This window comes from Chelmon rostratus, chromosome 4 (genome assembly GCF_017976325.1).
Source record: "Chelmon rostratus isolate fCheRos1 chromosome 4, fCheRos1.pri, whole genome shotgun sequence".
Taxonomy (NCBI): domain Eukaryota; kingdom Metazoa; phylum Chordata; class Actinopteri; order Chaetodontiformes; family Chaetodontidae; genus Chelmon; species Chelmon rostratus.
Genome location: NC_055661.1, coordinates 18,716,773 through 18,742,934, shown reverse-complemented (window position 1 = coordinate 18,742,934; position 26,162 = coordinate 18,716,773). Strand labels below are relative to the sequence as shown.

At 42.6% G+C, this 26,162-nt stretch overlaps 1 protein-coding gene across 1 annotated transcript in view; it reads right to left on the bottom strand.

Annotated features, from left to right (window-relative positions):
- Positions 1 to 2,101: 2,101 nt before the first annotated feature.
- faf1 (Fas (TNFRSF6) associated factor 1) overlaps positions 2,102 to 26,162 on the bottom strand; it is a 59,519-nt gene continuing 35,458 nt past the window's right edge. The window contains exons 13-19 of the mRNA XM_041935444.1: positions 24,192 to 24,346; positions 19,647 to 19,783; positions 19,440 to 19,528; positions 14,985 to 15,065; positions 14,443 to 14,520; positions 10,270 to 10,485; positions 2,102 to 3,197 (exon numbers count right to left, since the gene is read on the bottom strand). Coding sequence (XP_041791378.1) covers positions 3,114 to 3,197; positions 10,270 to 10,485; positions 14,443 to 14,520; positions 14,985 to 15,065; positions 19,440 to 19,528; positions 19,647 to 19,783; positions 24,192 to 24,346 — 840 coding nt within the window. The 3' untranslated portion in view covers positions 2,102 to 3,113. The remainder of the gene's footprint in view (positions 3,198 to 10,269; positions 10,486 to 14,442; positions 14,521 to 14,984; positions 15,066 to 19,439; positions 19,529 to 19,646; positions 19,784 to 24,191; positions 24,347 to 26,162) is intronic.

Genomic DNA, 26,162 nt, shown 5'->3' with positions numbered 1-26,162 from the left:
CTTGTCTGGTCAAACCTGGGGAAGTGTGGCTGGCTGAGCACATTAGATCGACTCATTCCTTGCGTGAGAAACAAGACGGCCACAGAGAAAACTGACAAACAACGCTCACGCTCAGGGATGCTTGAGTGATATACTCACCATGTGTATCAGACAAGTAGTCCCAGTTATTTTTTAAACTAGACCAACTCAGAACATCTTAAACAGACTTGGTTCCCTCCACTCATTTAATCTAGATTAGTCTGAACCAGTTCATGAAGAGTTAAATTACTGCGGGACTAAACAGGGTCTTACATTATTCCTCGAAAAACAAAAAGCTCAGTTCTGCGGCCAGGTTATGTGAGAGTCTGAAGTCTCGACCTGTGTAGAGATTATCATCATTAATAATAATTACAAATTTCTATATGTCAGAAGTCTTCATTAAAGTAACTAGAATGATTCATAACAAGTTATATAAATTTAAAATTTAACGCCTATAAATCAAATTGTGACTGAATGTTTTCATCATTCCAAGACATAACCAACGCCCCATTTAAACACTTTAGCAGCTAAAATCTCCATTAGTGTTTTAAGAAAACAAAAACTGTATCTGGCTTTAGTTAAAACTGCACCTGGAATTCTTATTATTTATGTTTTGCCTTAAATTTCTATCTGACTTTAAAAAAAGAGCATCCAAATTAACACACAATCTGACAAATCAGCTATCAAAAGCTCTTCACACTGCTTCAAATGTACGAACACTGTGTGACAGTCAGGAGCATGTCTAATGTGGTCACTGAGAAGAAACATGAATATGTACACAACTTCGCCGTTCCTCTACTACTACTCTGTACACCTGGTCACAACAGCATCCCCAGTCTATCCCCCTATGTTTCTTCTCAGCATCCTGTCAACTATAAAAGAAAAAAAAAAAGTCATTATCTATAAAATTTGGTGCACCTCGCTGAGCCCTGACAGCTCTTGTCCCATCTCTGTCGCGTGTTTTTTCCTGAAGCAGTTTATTTGTGGCGCTCACTCTGCTGGGGTTCTCAAACTTTGCCTTTAGCTGACAGAGGAGCTCTGCTACAGATGGAGGGCTAAGCCTGCATGATCTCTCCTCGCTGAAGGCAGGAAATTAGCTGCGGTGTGGCTGCTATTACCAGGTGGCGTGTGAGCAAGAATATTAAAACATTTGTTAAGAGAGGTATTCAAAACAGAGAAGTGAAGATGCAGATCTAAACCTCAGGTTATCTTGACTGTGGTCAAACTGGGAGTTCTGTGATGTGTGAATTCGTCGCTCACAGCTCAGACGTTAATAAAGAAGTTGAACATCAGTCGGAGCGTCGTGATCTCCAGCAGCCAGTGTCACAGAACTGCCTTTGTGATTTACTTCTTTTGACTCAGACTTAGGTTTTTGGTGACTCACCGCTTTAAAACAAATAACTCTCAGAGTGTGTAGAGACAGATACATAGCTAATCAAGGAGCCTTGGATTTGTTAACGCTGCTGCGTCGACATAAAACCCACAGAAACCGAAAACATCACATATACGTTTTGCTTTGCTAGATTTTCAATGGAATCCATGAACCCACATTTATCCCCTAATACCCCCCAGAGGAATGTCATGACATGGAAACTGATACTGATTTTAAAGTTGAACCCTGATTCCTATAAAAGATAGGATGCTGTGTAAAAAGCTTAAATAAAAACAGAATCCCTGCTTGTGAACGGCTGAGCCTTTCCAGGATGCTCCTTTCGTACCCAATCACGATCACCTGTTACCAATCAACTTGTTTACCTGTGGAATGATCCAAACAGGTGTTTTTGGAGCGTTCCACAACTTTCCCAGTCTTTTGCTGCTCCTGTCCAAACTTGTTTGTTGCTGCATCAAATTCAAAATAAGCAGATATTTACAGAATTCAATGAGGCTGATGAGCTAAATTGCTATTGTATTCTGTTTTATTTATGTTTTAAGCAACATCCCAACTTTTTTTTGGAACCAGGGTTGTAAAATCAGATCTTCCCTCTTTCTAAAATAAAGATTCATATCATATCAGACCTGTGTGTGTGAGTCATGGTGTGTTTCAACAGATTTCCGGGTGAGACGAATTGATGTTCATATTCATATATTTTATATAATGTATATCAAACTAAAACTAATACAGCATCAAACTTAAAAAGGATCAAGAGGAAAAAAAAAGAAGAAAGAACTGAAAATTGAGCAATCTGTTGGCTTGTGGAGCAGTGGATGTTGAAACCAGGGGGTGCGCAGACTGAGGGGGCACTGCAGATGCTGCAAGCGTCCCTTCACGTCTCATCCCCGCGGCAGATGGCGGACGGAGGGGTGCAGGGGGTGGGAGGGGCAGGGATGGGGTGGAGAGTGGAGTCTGGGAAGGTTCAGGGGGGTAAATACAGGTGGAGATGAGACAGCCCAGACTTCTGCCGGGCACCATCTCTTCTTGCTGTTTATTTCATTTCATTTTTTAGCATTTTTTTGATTTCAAACACAAAAACCATGTCCTAAAAAAGCAGCCTCGGTGTGTTGAATGTGGGAACGAGGGGAGCGAGTCCATTTTTTTTGTTTGTTTTGTTTATTTTTATTTTCCTGTGACAAAGATTTGTCCACTCAGTCTCTCAATGCTGTTTTCGTACTGTGTTGTGTTGTGAGAGAAAACCATGACACAGCAGTTGGGAAGGTGAAGATGTGAAGTGTGTGAAGAGAGAGAGAGAGAGAGAGAGAGAGAGAGAGAGAGAGAGAGAGAGAGAGAGAGAGAGAGAGAGAGAGAGAGAGAGAGAGAGAGAGAGAGAGAGAGAGAGAGAGAGAGAGATTCGGGGGAGGTGAATGTTTGGCTGTGTGCTTGTGATACTGTCTTTGCTCCTCTGTGCAACACGTGTACACTTGGCATTCATGTGCCACGACCAGGCCGAGGGCAGAGAAGCTTACTTGCACTTGTGTGTCACTGGATGTGCATGCCAGTGTGTTCATGTACGTCTGAGAGGATGGTTTGTGTGTGTCGGTGTGTGTGTCGGTGTGTGTGTACTGTAGGCCCAGCTGGTGGGGGCCCATGCTCGGTGACTAGTGTGTGTCCAGCCAGTTCATCAGTCAGTCGGTCCTCTCGGCTATCAGAGGGCCAGTTTCTATTCTTTAGCCTCCAGGAAGAGCGTCTCCTGCGGAAAGAGCTTGGCCTCCAGCAGAGTTGACCCTGGATCCAACTGGGTGATCTGAGAAGAAAAGGTGGGGGGAAACAGAGGGAATATATTAGACAACTGAACTGGTTTCATGCTAGGGCTGCAACTAATGACTACTGATTATTCTGCCGTGTTTTTATTAAATGATTAATCACTCAGTGAATAAAGTGTTGCTTCAACCAACAGCCCACAGCCCAAAGATAACCAGTTACAATGGAGAAAAGCAGCAAATCCTCACATCACAGGAGACAGGACCAGCAAATCTGGAACCAGCAAATGTTTGGGGAAAGAAAAAACAATCGTCAAATTTGTTGGCGCACAATTTTCTGCCAATTGACTAATCCATCATTTGACAAACTGTTTCAGCACTCCTGTTTTGGCCTTCCACCCACACTGGGCTGCTGTTTTCCAAAACCGTAAGAGAGCTTAACCGAAGTGCTCAGCAAAGTGGACAGAAAACACCGGCATTGGCAACAAAACTGCTAGACAAAACTTTAATGACAAGGGGTTACGCTACACCAGAAATGATGTTTTAAAATCTCCAGTTTAACCATAATATCTAAACCTGTTCCTTGGCGTTTTCAGATTCATCCATATTAGTGTGGACAAGGCCTCAGTCATTCTGCACTATTGAAATCTCTTGGTGATTGTCTCACCGCACATGCCCTGCGAACCAGACTGGAGAACAGTGTAGCTTTAGTGTAGTTCATCGAATGTGTGTGTGTGTGTGTGTTTGTAGGAGAGTGTGGAAGGTGTGTATTATTCTAACATCATGTTTTAGAAAAAATCTAGGCAGTAATCCGAGCAGCTAGAGGTTTGTTTCCCTAAGAGGACCATCAGGTTTGTTTTCTTAAAAAGGCTCCAATCCAGAACAAACTGATGAAGGATACAGGACAGGAGAGAGAGTGATTTGTAAAAGCTCTTTGGTGTGTGTGTGTGTGTGTGTGTGTGTGTGTGTGTGTAGCTGGGATTGACAGGAGAGCTTTGTGTGTTTTTGATGGCTAATACTGACTAATTTCAGTGATAAAGGTCGAACAGGAACGTAGTTGACGGCGTAGAAGAGAGAAACATTTATCTGCGCACAACTGCCATTGTCTAAAAGCTGAGGAATAATGCAGTGCCACCCACAACGGAGCTGATCGAGTTAGCCGAGGTGGAGGGGGTCTGACCTATGTTTTTTAAAACAGGACAATCTGACTCGCTCTCTGACACCCGCCACCTCTGCGAGCCTCTTAGCTTATGTGAGCTAATCACCGGAGGGGTTGTGTTACATCGGGCCAATCTAACACCTGGGCTGGAGGGGCGAGGTGGTGTGACACCGAGATGTGTCCAGGGCTTATCTGATGACTGCTGCGTCAGCCCCTCTGATTAGGGCTCCTATTCTAACCTCGCAGTGGGATAATTAACCAGCTCCCTGTACCTGCTGTAGAAGGTCGGAGGGCGAGCTAGCGCTGGTAAAGGTCGGCCTCACAACAAGCAGAGCGACGGGGCCGAGACAGGCTGTTGTATAGTGAATGAAATGTGAACTCTGACCATGAACTGAACCACAACTTCACCTTCTGTGGTGTCAGAACAATAGAGTATTTCAAAAAGTGCAAATCCTAATAAATGAAAATATCTCTGGAACAAAAAGAGGAAATCTAACTTTTTATTTTCCAACTTCTAAAGAATAATTAAAGAAATCCTACTCTCGTCTTTACTTTGAACAATCTCAGCACTGCATGGTAATAAACACTGAGCCTACGTTAGCTCCTGAAAAAACTGTTGAGAGGGAATGCATTGATATGAGTAAACACTCAAAATAATTAAAACAATCGATGCATTTTGTTAACTAAAAACTCTGTAAAACTAGAGGCTGTTCAAGGACTCTGAGAGAAGGGTGAGAAAATAAAAAGACGGCAATGAATTAGGGGAAGGCGAGGATGACATATCAGCATCGGACAACCTATCCATCTCCCGTGGGAGTTTGGAAATGTCACACCATGTGCACATCGGCGGTCTTTGACTCCATGTCTTTCATCTCCTTGTCCTCATTTCAACGTGTCATTTAGACTCTTGACTTGTCAGCGGGGTCCCGGGGAGCACAGTGCGGGCAGGGAGGGGCTGCCACATCGTCCTCCTGGCCCTCACCTAGTCAGCTGCCTCATAGCACAGCGGGGAGTGAGATGCCATGAAGGGAGGTAAAACGCTGCGTGTCTTTATGAGCGTGTGTGTGTGTTTGCTGCAAACATATTTCATCCCTACGGTGGGGGAAAGGACCAACAGGGCTGCTGCGCTCCTTTTCCCACCTCAGGAGCAGCGCGTCGCAAATGGCTGCCATGCTAATGAACCCGACAGGCTGTTATGACACCACAGCGTCAGGTAGGAGTAAATGAGGCTTTGAGGTGGAGCAGGTGTGTGTGTGTAGACGTGTGTCTGCAGACTAGATATAAGCGTGTGTGTGGATGTGTGCGCTGGTAGGATGAGAGCAGGATGAGAGTCGGTGCTCGTAGTGCACCAGGGAGAGACGACGGGGGGAGAGCAGCATCTGACTCTGAAAAAGAAAGTAGGGAAACAAGATGCCACACTGACACAGGAGACGGGCGCCATCGGTGATTGTTTACATTGTTATCCAATTAACAGACCATAAGCATGGAGGCATCTGTCAACAAACAAAGCTGTTGTTTTTCCTCTGCTCTGCCTAAGCCATATTCTCTCCTTCTGTGCCTACACAGCCATGCATACATACATACATACATACATACATAGATAAGACAGACAAAACCTAGCTCTCTGCTTCGCAGTTTGTTTTTAACCTTGAGTCAATATAATTTTCATGGACCAATATAGATCAAATCAATCAGCCGAATCAGGGAACTGTCTGATTATTCTAAAAGATGAAATTAGTTTCAAAAGATTTTTGCCCGACTTAATACCATTTGTAGGGGAAAACGGGGTTTTCTGGCTGTTAATTAAAAGCACACAAATTAACAGAATAAAAACTGAGTTGAACTCTGTCTGCCTGAAGCAAAATCTAAAGATCTGGAAGCTCAGCATTTAAACGCCTAATTTTAAAACTGGAACCAATTAAAAAGACAGATGGTGCTTCTCGGCAATCTTTGATATTTTGTCTTTATTTCGCTGTGGAAAAAAATTGTATGACATAAAATAATCAGCTAATATCAACCCCGTGTATTTGGCATTATCAAACAGCAGATTTCAACGGTTAAAACCACCTAATTAGCACTTAATGTGAAGTTTAAAATAAATACCAGAATGTAAATCACTTGATTCAAATGAATAAAACACACTGATAACAGAGGAGGCGACACTAAGCACCGCTCTGCCGTGAAAGAAAAGAGAGGGAAAATAAACACAGGCCCTCAAGATGTCCGCTTCCAACATAATCAAACGTGCAGCTGAAATAACGCATTTTTAATGAAGCCATTACAGGCCCTACTATGTTAATTAAAACCAAATAACTTGTCTGTTTTAAACTAGTGTTGTCAAGTGTTTATTTGGCCAATTACAAAAGCAGTGGGAGATCATTATCTGCTGCCAGGAGCGTTGACAGCACGTAGCGCTGGGGCGTGAACAGAAAAGAACAGACCAGAATACGGCACTTCAAAGGGAGAAAAGCGCCGCACAGACTGGACGGGGGGTAGGACTGAGGGGGAAAACAGAAAAAAAAAAGGGGAAGGGGAGAAAAGGAGAGAGCGAGCAAAGTGAGAGAAAATAAAGACAGGCTAGTTTATGCTTAAAAACTACATTTAAAAGGGTACTTTTTTCTTAAAGGCAGAAAAGAATTTGGTTTGGGGGGAAGAAGTGAGAAGGCACATGGAGAAGGATACAAAGGCTGGAGAGCAAAACAAAAGTATCACTGCAAGAGCCCGGGACTGTGTGAGCAGGGAGGAAGAGAGGCAGGAGGAGAGGGAAAGAGGAGGGAAAAGGGAGACTGAGGGAGGGAAAGCTGGGAGGAAGAGGAGAAGGAGAGGGCTGAAGGTGAGGAGGGGGCTGAGATCCCTAGAGTAAAACTCAGCGCTTTTAACACTCCCTGCAGACATGATGTAAGACGTGTAAAAAATACCCTGCTTTGAATGATAATCTGTGACAAAAACCTTCAATTACCTGGTTAAAAATTCTTAAAATATACTCGTTTACTCTCCTTGAAGAATCTAGAATCTGTAATTTGCAAATATTGTTCATGCTGTGATAAAAAGAAGAGTTTAACAGTATGTGTAGTGCAAGTCTCCAGCTCCCACATCACGTTTGTGCGAGTTGCATCCTGAATCGTGCTGTGATGCCGCAAAACAAGCTCGTCCCTTTACGTGTTGGACTGAGACTGAAGACGAACCTTCCCCTTCAGCAGACGAAGGCGAAAACAACCCTCTGCACAGAGTGAAGCTCAAAAACAAGTTCAGTAACACTAACTGTGACTGCGAACACGGCCTCAGATTTGCTCAGAGATGAAGCGCAGTGCCGCTCAGCTCTGTGAAGCTGTGGGCTGGAGTTATGTGGAGTTTATGAGAGCAGCCCCGAGGAAGCAACTTTGAGTGAAACTTCTTTTAAAATAAACCGCCGCAGTTCTTCCTGTGAACTGTTCCGATAGCAGCACAAGAAAAACAAAACACACCAGTATAACAGATGTAAAACCTATTTCAGCACAACGCGCAGCTTCTCCTGTCCCATTGTTTATTTTTTCGGCATCTCCGGTTTTGTCTAAGAATTATTCGGCCCAATTCACCGACGGAGCTGGAAGAAGGATTAGGAGAGGGTGAAATAGAGTACAGTATCACAGTGAGAAAAGTAATACGCTGGTTTGACAGTGTTTGGGTGTCTGCGAGCAGCTGGACAGGAAGGGCCGGCAGCCGATTGTTATACCGGCAGTCTAAACGTGTTCACTGAGAGCTTGACGAAGAAGACCTCAGGCCTTTCAACTGTGGTCTGTGCTCAACAAGTATCAAAGAGAGAGGAGGGAATTCTTGAATGAAAAGCTGAAAACTGAAACACTAAAAGTCTCCCCCTCCTTCCTCAAACTCGCTGACAGTCATAGAAACGGAGAAAGGGTTAGTTCCCTGAGCACGGCTAAGCCTAGTACAAATGATGCCAGTGTAAGGCCTGCTGTAGTGCTGAAGAGATAAGCCACTGATACCAAATGTTGAGGAAGAGACTCAGTCCAAAAATTGGAGACTAATAGACACTTATCCGAAAAGCTCCAGGAAGGTGGAAAATCTTGAATCAAAAGGCATCTGATCTGACTCTGATGTTTTATCTGAAACTGACAAAGGCTGATTTGCAAATGGGAATAAACGTACTGATTCGCACTACGGCGCCCCTTCCTGGTCAATAATGTCGCGGTTTTAGCCAAAAACGTTCGACGCTTTATTTTCTCAGGTTGGATTGAGTAGAGCCGCTGACTTGTGTTCCAGCCGAATGAATGGAAATGAAATAAAGGAGGCTGACGAGGAGGGAAATAGCAAAAGAAAGAGTGACACTGCACAAAGCTGCTGAAAACTAGAAAAGGGAAAGAAGGTTTCAACAGTTGTGCAGTATTACAAATGCAATAGTGGTCTATCCTCTATCCTCTGATCCTGGCAGAGCAACAGTGAGAGCGTCTGGACGGGATGGAGGCTTTCTATGCTCCCTCTCATTTAATTACAACACAGAGCTGCGGGATTAGACAGGGGCCTGTGTTCACAGCCTCATACTGGCACTACCACTGAGCCGCTTCCCTCCTCTCTTTCCCCAAATCTCTCGCCTTTCTGTTTTCTGGAATTATCTCCCATCTTCTTCTTTTTAATATCTTCTCCACTTGTCTTCTCTATCCTTCTCTCTTTCAGACTGTTTCTCTGATTAAATCTTTTCTTTGTTTAGGCTTTTGTCTTCTCTGTTCTCTTTTCCACTAGTTCTGCAGTCACCATCCTCTTCTCGCTTCTCTACCCCTCTAATCCTCCCATCCTGTTTTTGCCTGAATTTCATCTGCGATGCAGACACATCTTTATCTCTGTCTCAAACACATGTTTACTCTTGATTATAAAGAGACAACTGTGAATCCTTTAAGTGACAAAGTTGTGAGCGGGGCATGTGTTTGCTTGAAAATATTTGTGCATGTGTTGAAGTGTGTGATTGTGACGAAATGAAGAGTGTGAGCTACGTGTTAATGTGTGTGTTAGTTTGAGGTGTTTGTGCCCCAGCGGTCTCTACAGACTACCATGGCACACTGCCTGGGCAAGCCTACACACACACACATGCGCACACGCATACACACCTCTATACAACCACCACCCACCCACCCACCCCTCCACATGCACCCCGCTCTTGATTAATGGAAATCCCATTTTTGTTTCCAGCAGCATGGCTAATTAAACTGGTAGTTAAAACAGTGCTCATTAGCTCGCTACCGCAGAGCGCGGCGACCGAGCCCTCTAATGACGGGTTGTAGCTGACTGAGTGCTGCCGGGCGTCAGCAGAAGAGCCATAGAGAATACCACTGTTAGTGCTGACAACAGTATCCTAACACACTCATAGTGTACTGTATTCATGACAGACTGATACTAATTAATATTCACTGAATAATATATGCACGCAGGTGGATGGATAAACAGTTGGCTTAACTTGCCCTATCACAGGTATGAGTAAACAAAGGCAGTGATACACCAGAGCTGCTGCAGCGCAGACGATGAAAACAAGAATGATGAAAAGCAAGAAAAAATTTAATCATTAATCGTCCACAACAGACTGTCTCTAACTATCGTCCTTGCTGCTCTGCGCTCACAGCCACCGCCTGAGGTTCAGCCCAGGCCCAAACGGAAAAGCTAATTACAGCTGTGGATCTCTCCAGCAGAGATGTGAGCTGTGGCCGAGAACCCTTCATAACCTGCTGCTACTCTTCTGCAGTAAAGATGAATTCAGCACTTGTTTGTGTGGGCAGAGAACTGTTATGAAGAGACAGCACAAAATGAGATTGGACAATTCAGAAGTCTTTCCCTCTCCGCGTGTGAATTTAACAGCTCAGATGTGTTGGTCTTTGAAGCGCTTTCACTGGACATATATAAGCAGGGAGGGTTCATTATTTTCTGAACATGTGCTTGCTTTCCCTGTAAAGACAGTAAGATATGACACTCACATTTCTACGAGGGAAGGTGGTGAGGAGCTTGAACTCTTCAAAGGGGTATCCCTTGGAGGCCACAAAGTTGAAGAGGACCTGGAGCTTACAGCTGCCCAGGAAACGCCTTTCCAGAAATTCGCCACTCGGCGTGCGGATTCGCAGTTTGCTGATTTGCTCTCCTGAATCCTCGTCAGGCTCTGGCGGTAGGGCCTGCTCCAATGACAGGCGGATTGCCTGCAAAAAGAGGTGGAGAACATCCAGTACTTCGGTCAGTACAGCTCATTGATAACTATGGAGACACCTCATAATCAATTGAGACATGTCCAGATTTATATTATCTGACTGTCTGGTTTTCTTTGTTTGCAGAGGACAGAAGTAAGAAAGAATCATAAACTGTTCTGGGATCTTTCTGCACAGGTTTTTCTCGCCTCACAAATTGATGCATACTCGCTAACACTTTATGCTAAAATAAACATATTGGCTCTTTATTAGTCATTATTGAGCACTTATTTGTGCCTCATTCTGGGGGTTAGGGTTAGGTATTCAGATTGCAAATCATGTACAACAACTTCCTTATTTACTATCAATAAGCAGCAATTAGGAGGTTCTTGAGGGAAGAATTTTGGCCAAGCAGTTGAAGAATAAAGCCATACAGAATCAGACATTAAGTGCTGTATAATAACTAATAAAGAGCCAACATGCAAGTAATAGGCAAGCTAATAAGCAACTAGTTAATAGTAAAATACTGTACCTTAACATAAAGTGTTACCACATACTCTATTCCAGGCGTACAAATAAATGGAAATGAATGAAGGAAAATTTAAGGAATGAAGGACTAATGGACAGCATAAACAAGTTTTCTAGATCTTAGTGACTCACAGTATTGCATGAAGGCAGAGAAGTTTGCATACAGGTGCTTGTGGGATGCAGCTGTCATTACTGGTGCTGCAAGCCTATTGGCACTACAAAGTCTCTTTATATTTCATTCATCTTACAGTTTGTTGACTGTACAGTGAGTGTCAGGTAGCCTAAATACAAAAGTTATTCGAATGATTCTGTAATTATCTAAAATGACAACATCAGTGGGGAATTTTTAAAAATCTGTTTAGTAAAATTAAACCAGAGATTCAACAGTACCACTGGCAGTCAACAAGGGTGATGGCACACTATCCCAACAAGTATGAAAGACAAGCCAAGCAGTTGATTGCAGAACTACTGCCTGACATTAATTAAAAGGTTTTCTTGTCCTGAGAATGTTATTAAATTAGTTGCCCTGTGTCTCACCCCGTTCCCTAAAGCATGATGTAGCTCAGAAGGTTTCTAAGTAGCATTTCAGTGGGTGAAATGGCTTATTTTACAGACACCAAATTTGGTAAGACCGTCAGCACAAAGACAACCATCGACATAATCGTTATGTTCCACAGCAAAGCTAATCAGGTCTCCTGCGCTCCAAAAACCGCGCTTCAGCTGCTCCCTCGAGCTGCCCCCTCACCTCCTCCTCCCCTGGCTTGTTGTTCCTGTTTGGCCAGCCGGGGAGCATATGCTGTGACAACACGCCCCGGCTTTATTTACACACCATAATGCAATTATATTTCATAAGAGTGTACAACAGTAGCTCATTAGCAGCTTCTGGTGTTGGGTGGGCAGGGTAGCACGCGTGCCGCTCCACCATCAGCTCCCTCAGGTAAAAGAGCTGATGCTGACTGAGTTAAAGGGGCCCCTGGGGACTAACTTCCACACACACAAATAACAGAAAGGCGCGTGTGTGTGTGGTGGTGGACATACAGACAGTCAACCACAGACACAAGCATAAACATCCACACAAGTGAGAGGCAGCGTCCCTAAAGAAACCACAGGACACACGTCTGGTCCGGCCTTGGGCTCAGGCTGCTCCACACAAATAATCTGAAGCATCTATCCGTCCATTTATCTGCCTCTCCAGCTCCGCTCGGCTAACCGCAGAAAGCAAACAGACGACAGGTGCCACACAACTGTATGCTAAGCCCTCTGAGAGGTAAATAGTAATGTCAGCCTACACATGCACATGAAACACATACACACTGCAACCCCCCACCACTCCAATTCACCAACTCATCTTTGCACAAAGGCACAAAATCACAGAGAATGCATTCCCACTAGCATTGTTGGCTCTCTGGTGGCAACTGCTGTTTTCGTTGTGTCTGCAGTTTCTGTCATACACAGTGGTACCTCATAAGACTCAACTGAAAACAACAACAAAAAAGATTATGATGGGTTCAAAGGTAAAAACAGCTTACAGCTGTCGAAGAGTGCAACAACTCTGCAGTTTTATGATGTGAAAATACTTGTTTATGGGATAGCAAAACCACAAAATCGACAAAAAAAAATTGCGTACCAGACAACTGCCCCCCCTAAAGTACAAAGTGGGCTGTCCCAATATTTCTTTATTTATTATTATTAAGCCTTTATTTCACCAGGTAAGTCCCACTGAGATCACAAAATCTTGTTTTCAAAGGAGCACTGGGCAAGACTGCAGCATTACAGTATTTCAAACCATATAAACACAAATATTAAAAAAACAGTAACAAAACATACTGTAGCAACTCGCAGAATCATGTGTCTAAGAAGACGTACAGGAGGGAGAGGATCGAGGTAAGGAAGCAGTTGACTTTGCTACGAAACCCTTCCCTTACCCTGGCAGTCTGAAATCTACTGATCTTTATTGAAGTATATGAGAAGTAACACAGCCAGTCAGGGAAGGTAAAAGAAGCAGTTGCCAGCACGTAGCGTTCGGGTGAAGAGCAGCATCTGTGCAAAAATCCAACGTTAACTTGTCTACTTGAATAAAATAACATAAATGAAGACACTTAAAAAAAATCAAATATGAAACGTAGAAAATGTAATGTCTGATTCAAGCTACTACAAGAAGCGAGTGAATTACAGAGAATTAACATTATCGTTTTTTCTTCTTATGTAAAACTAGTGTATGGGTTTTTCCATAAAACATGTTTGTATTTTTTTAACATCCAAAAAAATTATCAAAAATTAAAAAACAAAAGGAATCACTCAATTACAGAATCACTAAGCAGAATAACTGATGAAATTAAGAAAATTCTTCAGTGTCAATTCCCAATTTTCTTTCCACCTGTTTGTCAGTGTATCTGAGGAAAGTGTAGCATCTTGTCACAATAAAACAAACAGGAACCCATTTCCCATTTGAGATCCACTTTAGGTCGTGTTTCACAGTTTTAGAAACTTAAGTTGCCATTGTCCGGCTGCAGCAGCTGCTGTTGGCTCTCATATTTATGAATATCTTCACTGCGACACCAGTACCTCACCAGACGCCATGGAAACCACTGAGCTTGGCCAGAGAAAACTGATATAAGTAGGAGACACAAGGCCATAGTGGCTATTGTTGTTTAAAACACACAAGCGTGCACACAGAGTTTGGTTAGTGGACTACAGTGATATAATTAAGAAGGCCAGGCCCTGGACTCTTTTGTTATAGTCTGTTTATTAACTTAAGTGACAAATCACCTGAGCGAGCCGGGTCACCCAATACTGCCCAGTGCCCTCAGGCTCTCTGCTGCTGAGTAAACAACAATCAGCGGGGACTACACTGTATTACTATAGACTGTATTACAACATTGGTGCCATCCTCACAGACAATTATTGTTTTTCCTGCATGCGTGACAGTCTGTGTGTGTGTCTGTGTGTTTGGCCCCTCTTCACATACAATAATTGTTTTCAAGTGAATGTGTGTGTTTGCTTAGGTTGCGTGTGTGTTTGTGCACAAGCTTGTGCACATGAATTGCCTCAGTCTTTTGTTCACCTGCGTTTCAATATGAGGCTGTGCGCTATGCCGACGTAAAGGGGCTCAATAGAACAATAACTGTGTGTATGTAAGGTGACATTCGCAGGGATGGGCCTCGCTGTAATTAGGATATTTCACTCTTCTGAAATGGCCGCATGCCTGTTCACCCACACAACACAGGCTTCACTGACTGGCAGGCTTCACCAAAACCACAATCTAATTGACTCATTATTGTGAAGTGAGAGCAAGACGGATAAAAAACGTCAGCACAATGGCACAATCACTGCGCGCTGGCAAAACATATCGCTGTTCGGCTTCACACTGATGAAGTTGGAATATTAATTTAGGTCATTTGCATAATGTGAGTATGGCGTGTGTGTACGGCTGTTTATTCTCACCTCCTTCTCCTCCTCCTGCTCCCTTCTCATCTGTTCCAGGCGAACCTGCTCGGCCTCTTCTCTCTCTTGGGCTTCTCTCTGAAAAGGAAAGAAAAGTAACAGCCGAATCAAAATCAAAATGCCACGCGAGGTGTAACGCTGAGGACTGTTACCATATTTACATGTAGCTTTTAGACACTCAAGTCTATAATGACATGACACAAAATCTGAGAGAAGCAGCAACTCTTCACATTTGAAAAGAACATTAATTAATCAATTATCAAGATGAAGTCAATTGACTAATCATCTAATTGAGTAATTGCTTCTGCCCTAGGGTCACTGTTTTTCATTATTGTGCACTCAATAGCATTAAATCTGCTACTGTCGTGAAACTTACTGTTTTATGAGCAACGCAAGTTAGCTGAAGTCATATAAAAAGAAACTGTGATGGAAAATCATAGTACAAGGGGTGCTGATGCTTTTACGGTTAAAGCCAAAAATCACACGTACTGACTAGTGTACCACACTACCCAAGTAGACATTTTGGCTTATTTTAAAAATACCTTTTTACGGTCAGCCTCTAAAGACAGACGGTAAGCCTCGTCCTGTTCTCTCTTCACCGTCTCTCTTGCCTCGCGCTCGTCCTGAGTAGAGAGTGGGAGAAAGAAAGTGGGGCCCATTAACTAACAACATAATAAGGGACACACAAGGACAAAACATCTAAGCTGAGGTGCCGGGTGTGGGAGCCAGAAAGAACCAAGGAGAAGAAAATGCAGCATGTCAAGTGTGGTTACGTACAAACACCAGGTATGAAAGAGTAGCACCAGAGGGGAATGCATTGTGACCGGGCTGTCATTTACTAGACCCCGAGCCTCTTTTGTGTTTCCTCATCTCAGTTTCACCGTCCCTTTCTCTTTCATTCACGTCGCCTCTCTCTTCCTGTTTGTACAGAGGGAAGAGGACAGGCGGGCCTTCTCTTTCTACCTGCTGTGGCTACAAAGTGTTTTACAAAGACTGGGACTAAATACGAGAGTCCATTGTGCTAACAGTGCACAGCCATTAGTTTTCTATTTTCTGAAGGCCCACGCTGTGTGCTAGGCCGGATATGGCAAAGTAAGCTTATTGTGATGATCAGAGGGCTACTGCGCAGCTAAGCAATGGCTAAGCAAAAGCACAGTGTGTATTGTTGCATTCAATCAGAAAATGCAAAGGATACATTTGTGCTTTTGGCCCACATAATAGATGAACATTGAAAGGAAACTGTAAAAGAATGGGAGAGTGGGACAAAAGCATCAAAAGTGGCTACCTTCAATAGTCTGGCCCTGAGTCACGCAAACAAGTCGCACATTAACTCATGTTTGATACCCAATTTGTACTGTTGTAATGTGCTTTCAAATGCATCATCTGCTTTGAATGACCTCATGTGCATGAGAGGCATGAAACGTTAATCTTCCACGTATCTGCTCGAGCATGATGCGATTTTAAAGACCCCATCTTTGAAGGAAAAAAGAAACAGATTTTCCACAGCTATATCTTGGCTACTCATCAAATTGGCCGGATGTGCTGTCTTATAGTGGCGCTAATAAACTTGAAATCAGAAATGCAGGCTGTCACACATTTAATGTTTGCTCACATAGCAAATGAGGCAAAGTGTTACATAAAGCGTTTTTTTATTTACCATTTCATTTTGGATCCAAGTGGCTTAGAGCTACTTTAATTGGGACAAATTTTATAACTAATCACTTGTTTTTTGGCAGCATTGTGGCTCACTGTCACATCGCAGCAAGGAGGTTCAGAATTAAATCTCGCCTCTGGTCCTGTCTGTGGACCTCGTATGCTTCCCTGATGGTGGCCTATGTTTTCCCGGGTGCCTTAGTTTGCTCAAATACCAAAACATGTGCATGTTTGGTGGTTAGTGTGGGCTGCTCTTCACATGAAATGCATTTGAAATGACCTGATCTGAAAATGGCCCGCGATGCAGACCACAAAGCCTTGTACTGAGTTGTCAGTCGGTTACTAACTACTAAGCTAAAACACAGACAACCATAGGAATGACTGGCGAGTCAGTAGGGTAGGTTGATGTGGATGTTCAGCTGCTCCATTTCCAGACAGACACAAAAGTGACTGACAGAGAGGAATGTCTGGGTTGAGTGGATGTCTGTGCTCGTGTCTGAGTTTGTCTTTGGAAAGGTGAGGTGGGAAAAAGAAGAAAAATGGAAAGAAAGAGGGAAGGGAGGTAGAGAGAGAGAAAGAAATTCAACAACGCCTTGGAGCTGCTACAGTGAAGATGGTTGACTTCACATTGGAGATGGGATAGATCCTGTCAGATACAGGATATACTAAAACCCTGTGGTTATTGGTACTAATCATGAATAATCACACTGGAACATTATGCTTTCAGCATCACTTATACTCTCTATGCTATCTTATTGTGACTTTTCCACAAGCTATTTCCTGCTGGCAGAGCCACGTTTGAGTAATTTTCACACTTTAATATCATTTGAGAACAGCTTTACTGCACTCTTATGCTGTGGCAAATCTGAGTTCTCATTTCTCAGACAGATCTCAAGCCAGTTGCTGGAATAATTATAAAGGAAGCGATAATAAAGCAGCAATAAAATACAATCATTGTGCAGATGGCCTAAAGAAGACGAAGAAAGAATTCTCTGATGCCTTCCAAGCAGAGAAACCAAATCAGCCTGCAAGAAAAGAAACATGTACAATCATTTCAAAACAAAACTATTTTATGTAGCAGTAAGCCAGCTATGGAGGAATAAATTTCTCTTTTTCTGTAAAGACGATCACATAATAAGCATGTGTGCTACTATATTAAAATAAATACAAAATATAGTTTTGAATATTTTAAAATATGTCACAGTAAGATCAATACACAATGTAAGATAGTATGAATAGGGCTGGGTAGTGAATGGCAATACTTTTCTTCTGCCACCAAGTCTGTAGCATGGAGTGTCTGAAACTATCGAGTAGTGAAAGGTGGCATCAAAAGTCTGCTCAACTTCTTTTTTAGTCATTCTGTGATCAGCAAGGCCCTGATTTCAATGAAACAATAATAAAGTTCCTGTCCGGCAGCTAGTGATCAGACAATATTAACATTTGAGAACTTTGTTAAATGAAAACTGGGTTTTGTAGAAAAACACGCTTACATTTATGAAAATTATTGACAAAAGTATCCTTTTGGTATCTGCAATCAGGTATTGCTTTGACGCTAATACTGAAGGAATTCAAATGACACACAGCCTTGTGTGAACTTAATAGTAAGATCCACCGTCCGATGCGACACATGTGCATACAAGTGAATAACTCTTGTTGCTTCTTGTCATTAATGATTATTTGATGGCTGACAAGAGTGACAATATAAAATGGAGCCAAGGCATTGTAGCAATAATAATATCACAAAAGGAACAGCTGTCACTCGAAACTCATTGACCCCCCTAAGGAAGTCGAACCCTCAGGGTGTGTGTGTGACAAGACTCATTCCTTAACCACGGTTCCCACAACTGGAATTGCGGTGACTATTCACATTAGCATTGTTAGAGAAGCTGTTTGGTTGACTGAATGTTTAACGGTTAAACATGATGTGACATCTGTCATCTGTAGATACAGTAGTCAAAAAGGAGGCACGGCAATGTTGGAGAGAAAACTGTGGAGATAAATGAGACTACAACAAAGGTTTTTCCAGCTGATTGACAGACGAAACATTTCTGTGTGTGATACATATGAAGAAGAAGGGTCTTATTCTACATGATTATTTATATTACTTATTGAATCAAAAAACATTTAAAACCCACTTATAAGTCTACAAAGAGACTGTACACTCTCTAGTGTTGCTAATTCCTAAACCTCTGAGGATAAGTTATTATAATGAAAGAGAAAAAGAAAGCTTGGGAGGATTACTCTACTCTGCCGTCTGAAAACCTGTCTGGGCAAAAACACAGTGTGTCCTTCATTCCCTTGTTTGATGTCACTGAGTAAACATGTCAGTAAGTGGTTAAGAGGGTCAGGTGAAAGTCTTTGACTCCCTGTCGTACTGTCCTAGATTCCTGTCCACGACATGAAAGACTACCACCGCTGTTTCCCCACTTTCTTGTATCCCTCAATGGTGTTTGTCCACTTTCTATTGGGCTAAAAGAGGTAGTGAACAGACACAGAGCAGCACGGTGGTACCTACACACTGCAGTGAATGGGAGACGAGTCTGAGTCCTGTGCCTATTTAAATGCCTGTAGCTGGCACATTAAACTAGAACAAAAGGGGAATGAGGTGAAATGGTTACGTATTCTCTGCTTGTCATTACAAGTATGCCACAGTGTAACAATGCTGTCTCATCTGTCCCAGCATGTTTCCATTTACCTCTTAAGCAGGATGCAGAAGACTGACTCAACTGTCCCACTAGGGCTTTTGAATGTGACTATAATCACAGGCTACATCAAGGAAATAAAGGTAAATTGTTTCTAGGGTCTTCATGGGTCCAAAACAAAATCTCTTTGTTGGACCGATTTGCAATCAACCCTTGAGGTAAAAGACCTGTTTTAAAGTGTGGTTAATCCCAACAGACAGAGAGGACACCATGGCCACAGTCGAAAAAAGGAGCAGCACATGTCAACCCCTTCAAAGTGATGGCAGGACAGGATTTTTTGATTCAGAGTAAAGTCAGAAAGTCATGGCTTCCAGATCAGGTCTGATTCAGAGTTTTTGGTTGGAATATAAGAGAGATGAGATCTTAAATTTCTGTCCACAATTGGTATGAGATTAAAGTTAAAAAATTAGTCAACAGGAGGAGGCTGTGCAGTGTTTCCTGTGTGGTTGTCATGTTGTATTACATGGAAACGCATCAATGTTACCTCTCCCCACCACTGACGTCACTAAAATGAAAATAATTTAGGAAAGATGCTCCATCGCGACTAAGTCATCAGAAGATATTTTTCTAAATCTTCCAAAGCATTTTCTGCATGTTTAAGAATCAGTGTTTGTTAGTGGCCTGATGGTACTCAAACCTTACCTCATCTTTGATGTCCTCTTGTTGTTGTGCTGTAAATATCTCCATTGCTCCCATTAACCTCATCATCAGCTCGTCCACTGTCGTATTGCCTAAAGATGAAAAAAAAACAAACAAAAAAATTGTAGATAAATCTTAATCCACTGTGTGTGATTTAGTCTGTTTTTATATTACACACACTAATCACACTATTAATAAAGCCATAATTACCTTGAATAACATTTAGGACCTCATTGGATGTGCGTTTGCCCATGACTATAAGGAGCAGGGGGAACTGGTCTGTCTTGTATGTCCGTATAGTCTGTGTCACCACGCTGCCAAAATGCCTCGTACACATGGTGAGTAGTCTGAAAGACAAAGAAATGACCCCAACTGACTATTTTTCTTTAAACTGAACACACTACACAAGCCTGTAATTACAAAAACAGAACATAGACCATACAGCAGTCACATACTTGCTCATAAGTGCACACAAAAACATTTTTACACGATACGGAAAAGGAGGCCTGTACTCCAGCTTTCCCACTGCTGCGGAAAAGAGAAATACACACAACTGGTGGCATTAAGGACTTTAAAACCAATTCTGCATTTTCTTCTTCCATCAGAGCGACATGCTATCTCAATTGGAACCGCATATGAATTAGTATTCCTCACCAGACACCCAGAATTGATAGGGCAAGAGAGGATTTCTTATTCCATTACAAAGACAGAACTTTTTAAATTAACATTTCAGAGAGGGAAAAGGGTAGCAGGCAGCTGGGGCCCCGCCAAGCTCCCTGTAAATGTCATAATATTAATGAATTGCTATAGACTGAATGCAAATATAGATTAGCTTTTTCTCCCGCCTTTTAATAAGATCTACTTTAATAACTGGCTGGTAAAATAGAGAAGTAATGGAATGGATGGAGGGACAGCGGGTCAGAGGAAGAAGATAGATGGAAGGTATGCTGTCTGAGAGGAGGTGTAACTCATTAAAACATGAGGCCAAAGCTGAGGGAGCTGTGCAACTGAGTACTTGAGCTCATTGTGGTAGTTTTTAAAGTAATGCTCATACCAGTACATGCTGAAAATAGGGATGCCAGACTGAGAGACCAGTGAAAATGTAGAAAGCTACAGCACCTGATCTCGAAGCAGAACTGAAATTTAAGATGTGTCAGAAATATGACTCACCTAAACTTTTTAACATGTTAAACTTTGAGTGACCCGCATCTTGCAACGAAAGAGTCGGGCACCCTAAATCCTACTGATCATTTAGTCCTGACATTTGTCCCCGTTCAGACCTCGACCCAGGCAGACCATAACAATAGCCCACAGGGAAACTCTAACCTGTAATGAAAGGCCAGCGAACAATGGACACTAACTTGAAGGGTAACCCAATCTTAAATCTCCCATCAAACACAAGCCAACCTGCTTTGGCTTCTATCCAAAAACTAAGGAAGTCAGTCCACCACAGTAAAAACCATCATCATCAACATAAAAACAGCTCGATCTGGAAACACAGCCTAAACCTACTGTGTATCCACTCTGTATGAAACAATGACAGATACTGTATGTTGTAACCAGGATATAAATCACTTATGAATCCTCCTATAGAACAAGTATGGACATAATACTGAGGGCAGGAGGAAGTCAAGCTACTGCAGGCACTAAGGTGAACAGTTCAGCACGGCCTCATCCACCCATAATATAACATGGTAAAGAATGTAGCCTCGTCTGTACCAGACATGTGGCCTTTAAAGTCCTTCAGGGGTAACTAAATGTAGAAGAAACACCTGCATGGAACTCGCAGCTAACATGAGATTAAGCCTCAGGTCTGATGGTTAATTTGACTGACAGCTTCTAATTTGTCACCCATCCCATCTCCATCTCTCACTGCACATCCAGACAGCTAAAATAGTTAATGTTTCCCTGGTCTGTCACATCACATATCTTCACATCCAAGCGGTGCACTGAGATGCGAGTAGACTGGTTAGACCTGACACTTGCTCCACCGAGCAGCTGATGAGTCAGGCTTGTACAGTAGCACTGCAGGGAATGTTTTTGCCAGCCACCTGGATGGGAGCACGCATGGGAACCGGATGCTCACTGTGTCATACACACTTTGTTTCAGAGCAACCATGGACATGTTTTGATTTGAAAATGACATTTTGTTCTCCCTCTCAACCAGTCGTGTTTTCAGGTTGGAAAACGTCAAGAGGAGAAGTCAAGTGTACAGAACAGGTTTGCACATTGGTTAATATCTGCTCTTAGCCGTTAAGACTTACAAGGTCATGAACATGAACACCTGTATTGCTGGGTGACTGTACTGGACTGCATTACACTGTACAGGTGTTCATATTATTGTGTCAGGCCCATGTATACTGTTGAAGGTCATAATCTCAACAAAAGGTATTATCAAGAAAATAAAGTCACTTTAGTTGACTTTTTAGAAGTGCTTGTACAGATATGTTAGCATGGACTAAAATGTGTAATAGATTTGAGGAAGAACGACACACACACTGATAAACTGATCTACTTTCAGTGCGTTTATCTACTGATAGTTTCAATATTTGCCATGCGCAATGATAATGCAGTGCCTGTACAATACATCAGATTCATTTCCCATGGGTGACAATTACACTGGCATCCAATCAGCGGAACTGCATTTATGCATAATTAATCATTTAACTGGGAGGCCTGTGAGAATACAGAGCAAAGCAACAGGCACATTCCAATATCAGCAGGTTCAACACGCACACACACACACGCACACACAAGATCAGGATACCTTTCTAACAGCCTGTGTGATTGGTGCCAATCACCAGTCACTTTGGATCAACCAGAGAGCGTGAGAATGCAGGGAAGCAGTGTATTTGTGAGTGAGCGAGTGTGCACATGTGCATGCATGCGTTAGCAGCAAAGCTGTGACTAGCTGTGTGTGATGAAAAGCTCCAGATGTTGCCTGCTTTTTAATGTGCAATAAAAAGGCTCAGCTGGGGCAAAAAGCAAAGGAGGCCAATGGGAGAGAAAGGAGCGCGGAATGAAGGAAGGAGGGAATTTCCTTCAAAGAAATAATGGAGGGGTGAGGTCAGGGTGCGAGTCTTTCTTAAATGGCTGCTACCAGAGGGCAGGCTTAACTCTGGAGGTTCTGGGGAGAGAGTTGAGGTAGTGGGATAAAGAGATGGGAAATAAAGAAAGACAGAAGGATCAGGAAGGAGAGAGAGGAGAAGGAAAAGATGTAGCCGAAAGATGAGGGGAAGCAGGAGGGTAATGAGGCGTGCCCTGATCACAATGGTAATGAGTAAAACTAATCAAACCCTCAGCAGGTCCACCTTTACCTCCATCTCTCCACAGCGCAACACTTGAACCTGCAGGGGATCTGACTGTCTATCATGCACTGCAGACTAGATTTACCTTCAGATTCTTTTTCAATATTTTTCAACAAAATTTACGATCCAGATATAAATATCTATCCGAGCATCAGGCGCTGTGCAATAAACAGGTGTCGCAGAGACCTGCCAGTTACCAAAACAGACTGCTGGAGCTGCACCAGGACTTGGAGCGTAAATGGAGAGATAGAGATGTTTGGACTCCAAGGGAGTCCTTCGTCTCCCACTGACCCTCTATTCAGAGAGCTTAGTCAAGATTGCCCAATCAGGGGCCTCACCATGCAAACACAACGCCTTTTGTTAGCATGCAACCTCAGAGCTTCAAAAAGAGAATGAAGTAGAAGAGAGAATGAGAAGACAGAGATACAGGGTGTGAGCAATGGAGCGAGAAGTGAATGCCAGCAATTAAAGGACATGTCCACACTAACGGCAAAAATTTGAAAACGCTGTTTACGTGTCAAATGAGGTTCCACTCACACTAACATTTTAGATGATTTTCAACAGCTCACTGTACACATAGAAATTTGCAGGCTTTTAATAACTATATATCTGTAAGTATCAGTATGCGGCAGCTCACTAATTTAAACCACATTTACCTCCTTATAATATGAGTATGAAAATCAATGATAGTAGAAAAGGATAGTAACAGCTTCATTAACAGGGTATTCTAGCAGTTTGCACAGCTCTCTGCACACAGTCAAGCTGCTCTCCTCCTGAAATACATTCAATATCCTCTTTATTAGATACAACTCACTATGCAAACAGTCCACTCCCCCAGACAGTAAGTCACATATAAATAAAACATAAGAAGTAAGCATGCAGTCAGGGCTTAGAGGTTCAGCTATTGCTCTGCTTAACTTAACAGTTGGCAAAATGCAATACTGAACATAATGCGTAATGGTGTCAGCACTTCTGAGAAGTCCAGGGAACTCATTCACTGTTTAACAGGCAAATTTAATGACCTGGGTTTTATAGTTTTGGCCATCACTGCAATTGACTGTCAAAACTGTGTAGCCTCACTGTGACACTCAAAGGCCAGGAAATACCACTAGACTCAGCGACAACATAATCCATGTACCGGTACATGCAATTTGAGATGTGGCTACTCATTTACATGTTCACCTTTGTTTTAAAATGTAAATATTTGATTTGATAACCTGTTTAAGCTCCACTAAACTGTACTCATCACTTTTCAAAAGCCATACCATACAATCGCTAAACAAAGACCGTATTGAAAAAAATTGTCTCTATCGATAAAAGTGCAATATTGAGTAAAGGCAGCAAGACACAGAAGAGATCAGGGAACAAAATACAACATGACGTAACAGTTAAATTCCTGCAGCTCTATGGACTAGCAAGCCACCTGAAAATAATCAATTTTTGATACCTGGCTTTGTTAGCTTCTTTAGTGACATCCCAGGCCCATGTAATGAAGTTCTGGCTCAGATAGGAGACAATGGAGTCAGCACACATCATTTGGGAGCAGAAGACATTGCTGAGAACACTGTCATCATTGTGGAGGTAGATGGCCAGCAGCTTTCTCTGTGGAGAGGAGGAGAAAGGACAAGAGGAAAAGCACGTTAAGCCTCTTCCACACACGCAATATATCTCTGAAGTGCATAAGAACATTTCCTGCATGGGGACATGTGAGAATGGGAGCAGGGATCGATATCCAGGGAAATCTGTGTTGCCAACTTCCCACCTAAAGAAAATGCCAGAACAGCTGTGCTGTGAATGAAAGCTGTAGCATTGCATTGATAGGCCTGTAAAGGGTGCTGATGATGTATTTGAATCCGCGACTTATTTAGGGTTAATACATGACAAAACATAGCGCAAAAACAAAACGGCTCCTTGCCCGCCATGTGCTGAAAATAACAAGAGACGTCTTCCGCCGCGCACATGTACATCCAGCCTCGCCCTATCTTCTTCTTCTTCTTCTTCTTCTGTTGAGCTTTGTGCCATCTGGCATCCATAAGTGTTGCATTACTGCCATCTGCTGGACTGTCCATTGCCCCATCTATTCGGAATTGCCACGGTATGTGTGAAAAGACGCAAGAAAGAAATGTTCCTGAATGTAGCTGCATGTGTGAACAGTGAAAGTCACGAGCAGCGCCTGGAAGGTTATCCCAGTAATTTACTGGGAACTATGTGTGAAAGAGGCTTTGGAGGTAAGAGAAGGAAAAGCTGTGAGTAAAATGCGCTGATTGCCTCTGGACATCTGTCTTAAAGTGAAAACTCCATTGCAACTGAATTTAATTTTTTCATTGGGAGTTGATTCAGTGTTATGGGAAACAAATAAGAAATCTAGTTGGCTGTCACTAGATGGATGCACAGCTTTTCTTAAGTCAGTGGAAAAGACACAGAACTGATGATGAACTTTAACACAAACACCTCAGAAAATAATTAACAGACTAGTCTGTAATCCGCCTCTGAAATGACAAAAAAAAAAAAAAAAAAAGCAGATCTGTGCTGAGATTTCTTGGCCACGTGTGAGTGTCTCATCACTGGAGTGACATTTCCACATTACATGACTATAAAATGACATGAGAGACCACTGGGTGCAGAGCCAACATGACTTCTGCAGACCACAGCAAGGCCACAACTGGCAAAAAAGCAAATACCACACAAAATCAAATGGAGAGCGGTGTAAATAAAACTTCTCTTGGAGGCGACGAAGATATGGAGAAAACAAAACAGACAAATCACTCTATTTATTTTACACCAAATGCCAGCAGCCTGTTCAGGTTAGTAGCGGCAGGGCCAGACAATATTGACGAAGCTCCAAATCCAAGGATATTGACACCATCATATAAGCCTGGCAGATTCTCCCTACTGACAATCTAATTAAAAAACAAACACACCCACAAACATAAAAGGTTCCAGGGGACAATGTTGGAAATAATGCTCTCTAAATTACATGTCACTTCTCTTGCTATAAAAGAACAAATAAGAAAAACTCTCTCGGTCTCTGCTTAGTGCATTTTTAACCATGGCTGTGAAGGGGGAGTCAAGAGGTCTGTTTCTCAGGAGCAGTAATCTAGGCTACGCACGCCAAAAAGCAAAAAATCTACACAGGGCGTAAAACGTGAGGGGAAGTGAAAGAAGAAGTTGTGCTATACTGTGGCCTGTGATGAATGGGAATGGGAGAGCACTGCTGTGTTTGCTCAACGATTAGTGCTTTAGAATAATCTCCAGGGCTCCTAGAGAGAAGGAGCCGGGGACTCATTCATTGGGCCGATTCAACGGCCTGAAAAGATTAAACACTCATGCTGAGAAGACAAGCAAATTCAGTCTGGAGAGAGGAATGAGTGTGAGGGGAGGGAGAGTTTTACAACGCGAAAAAAAAAAAAAAATCAAG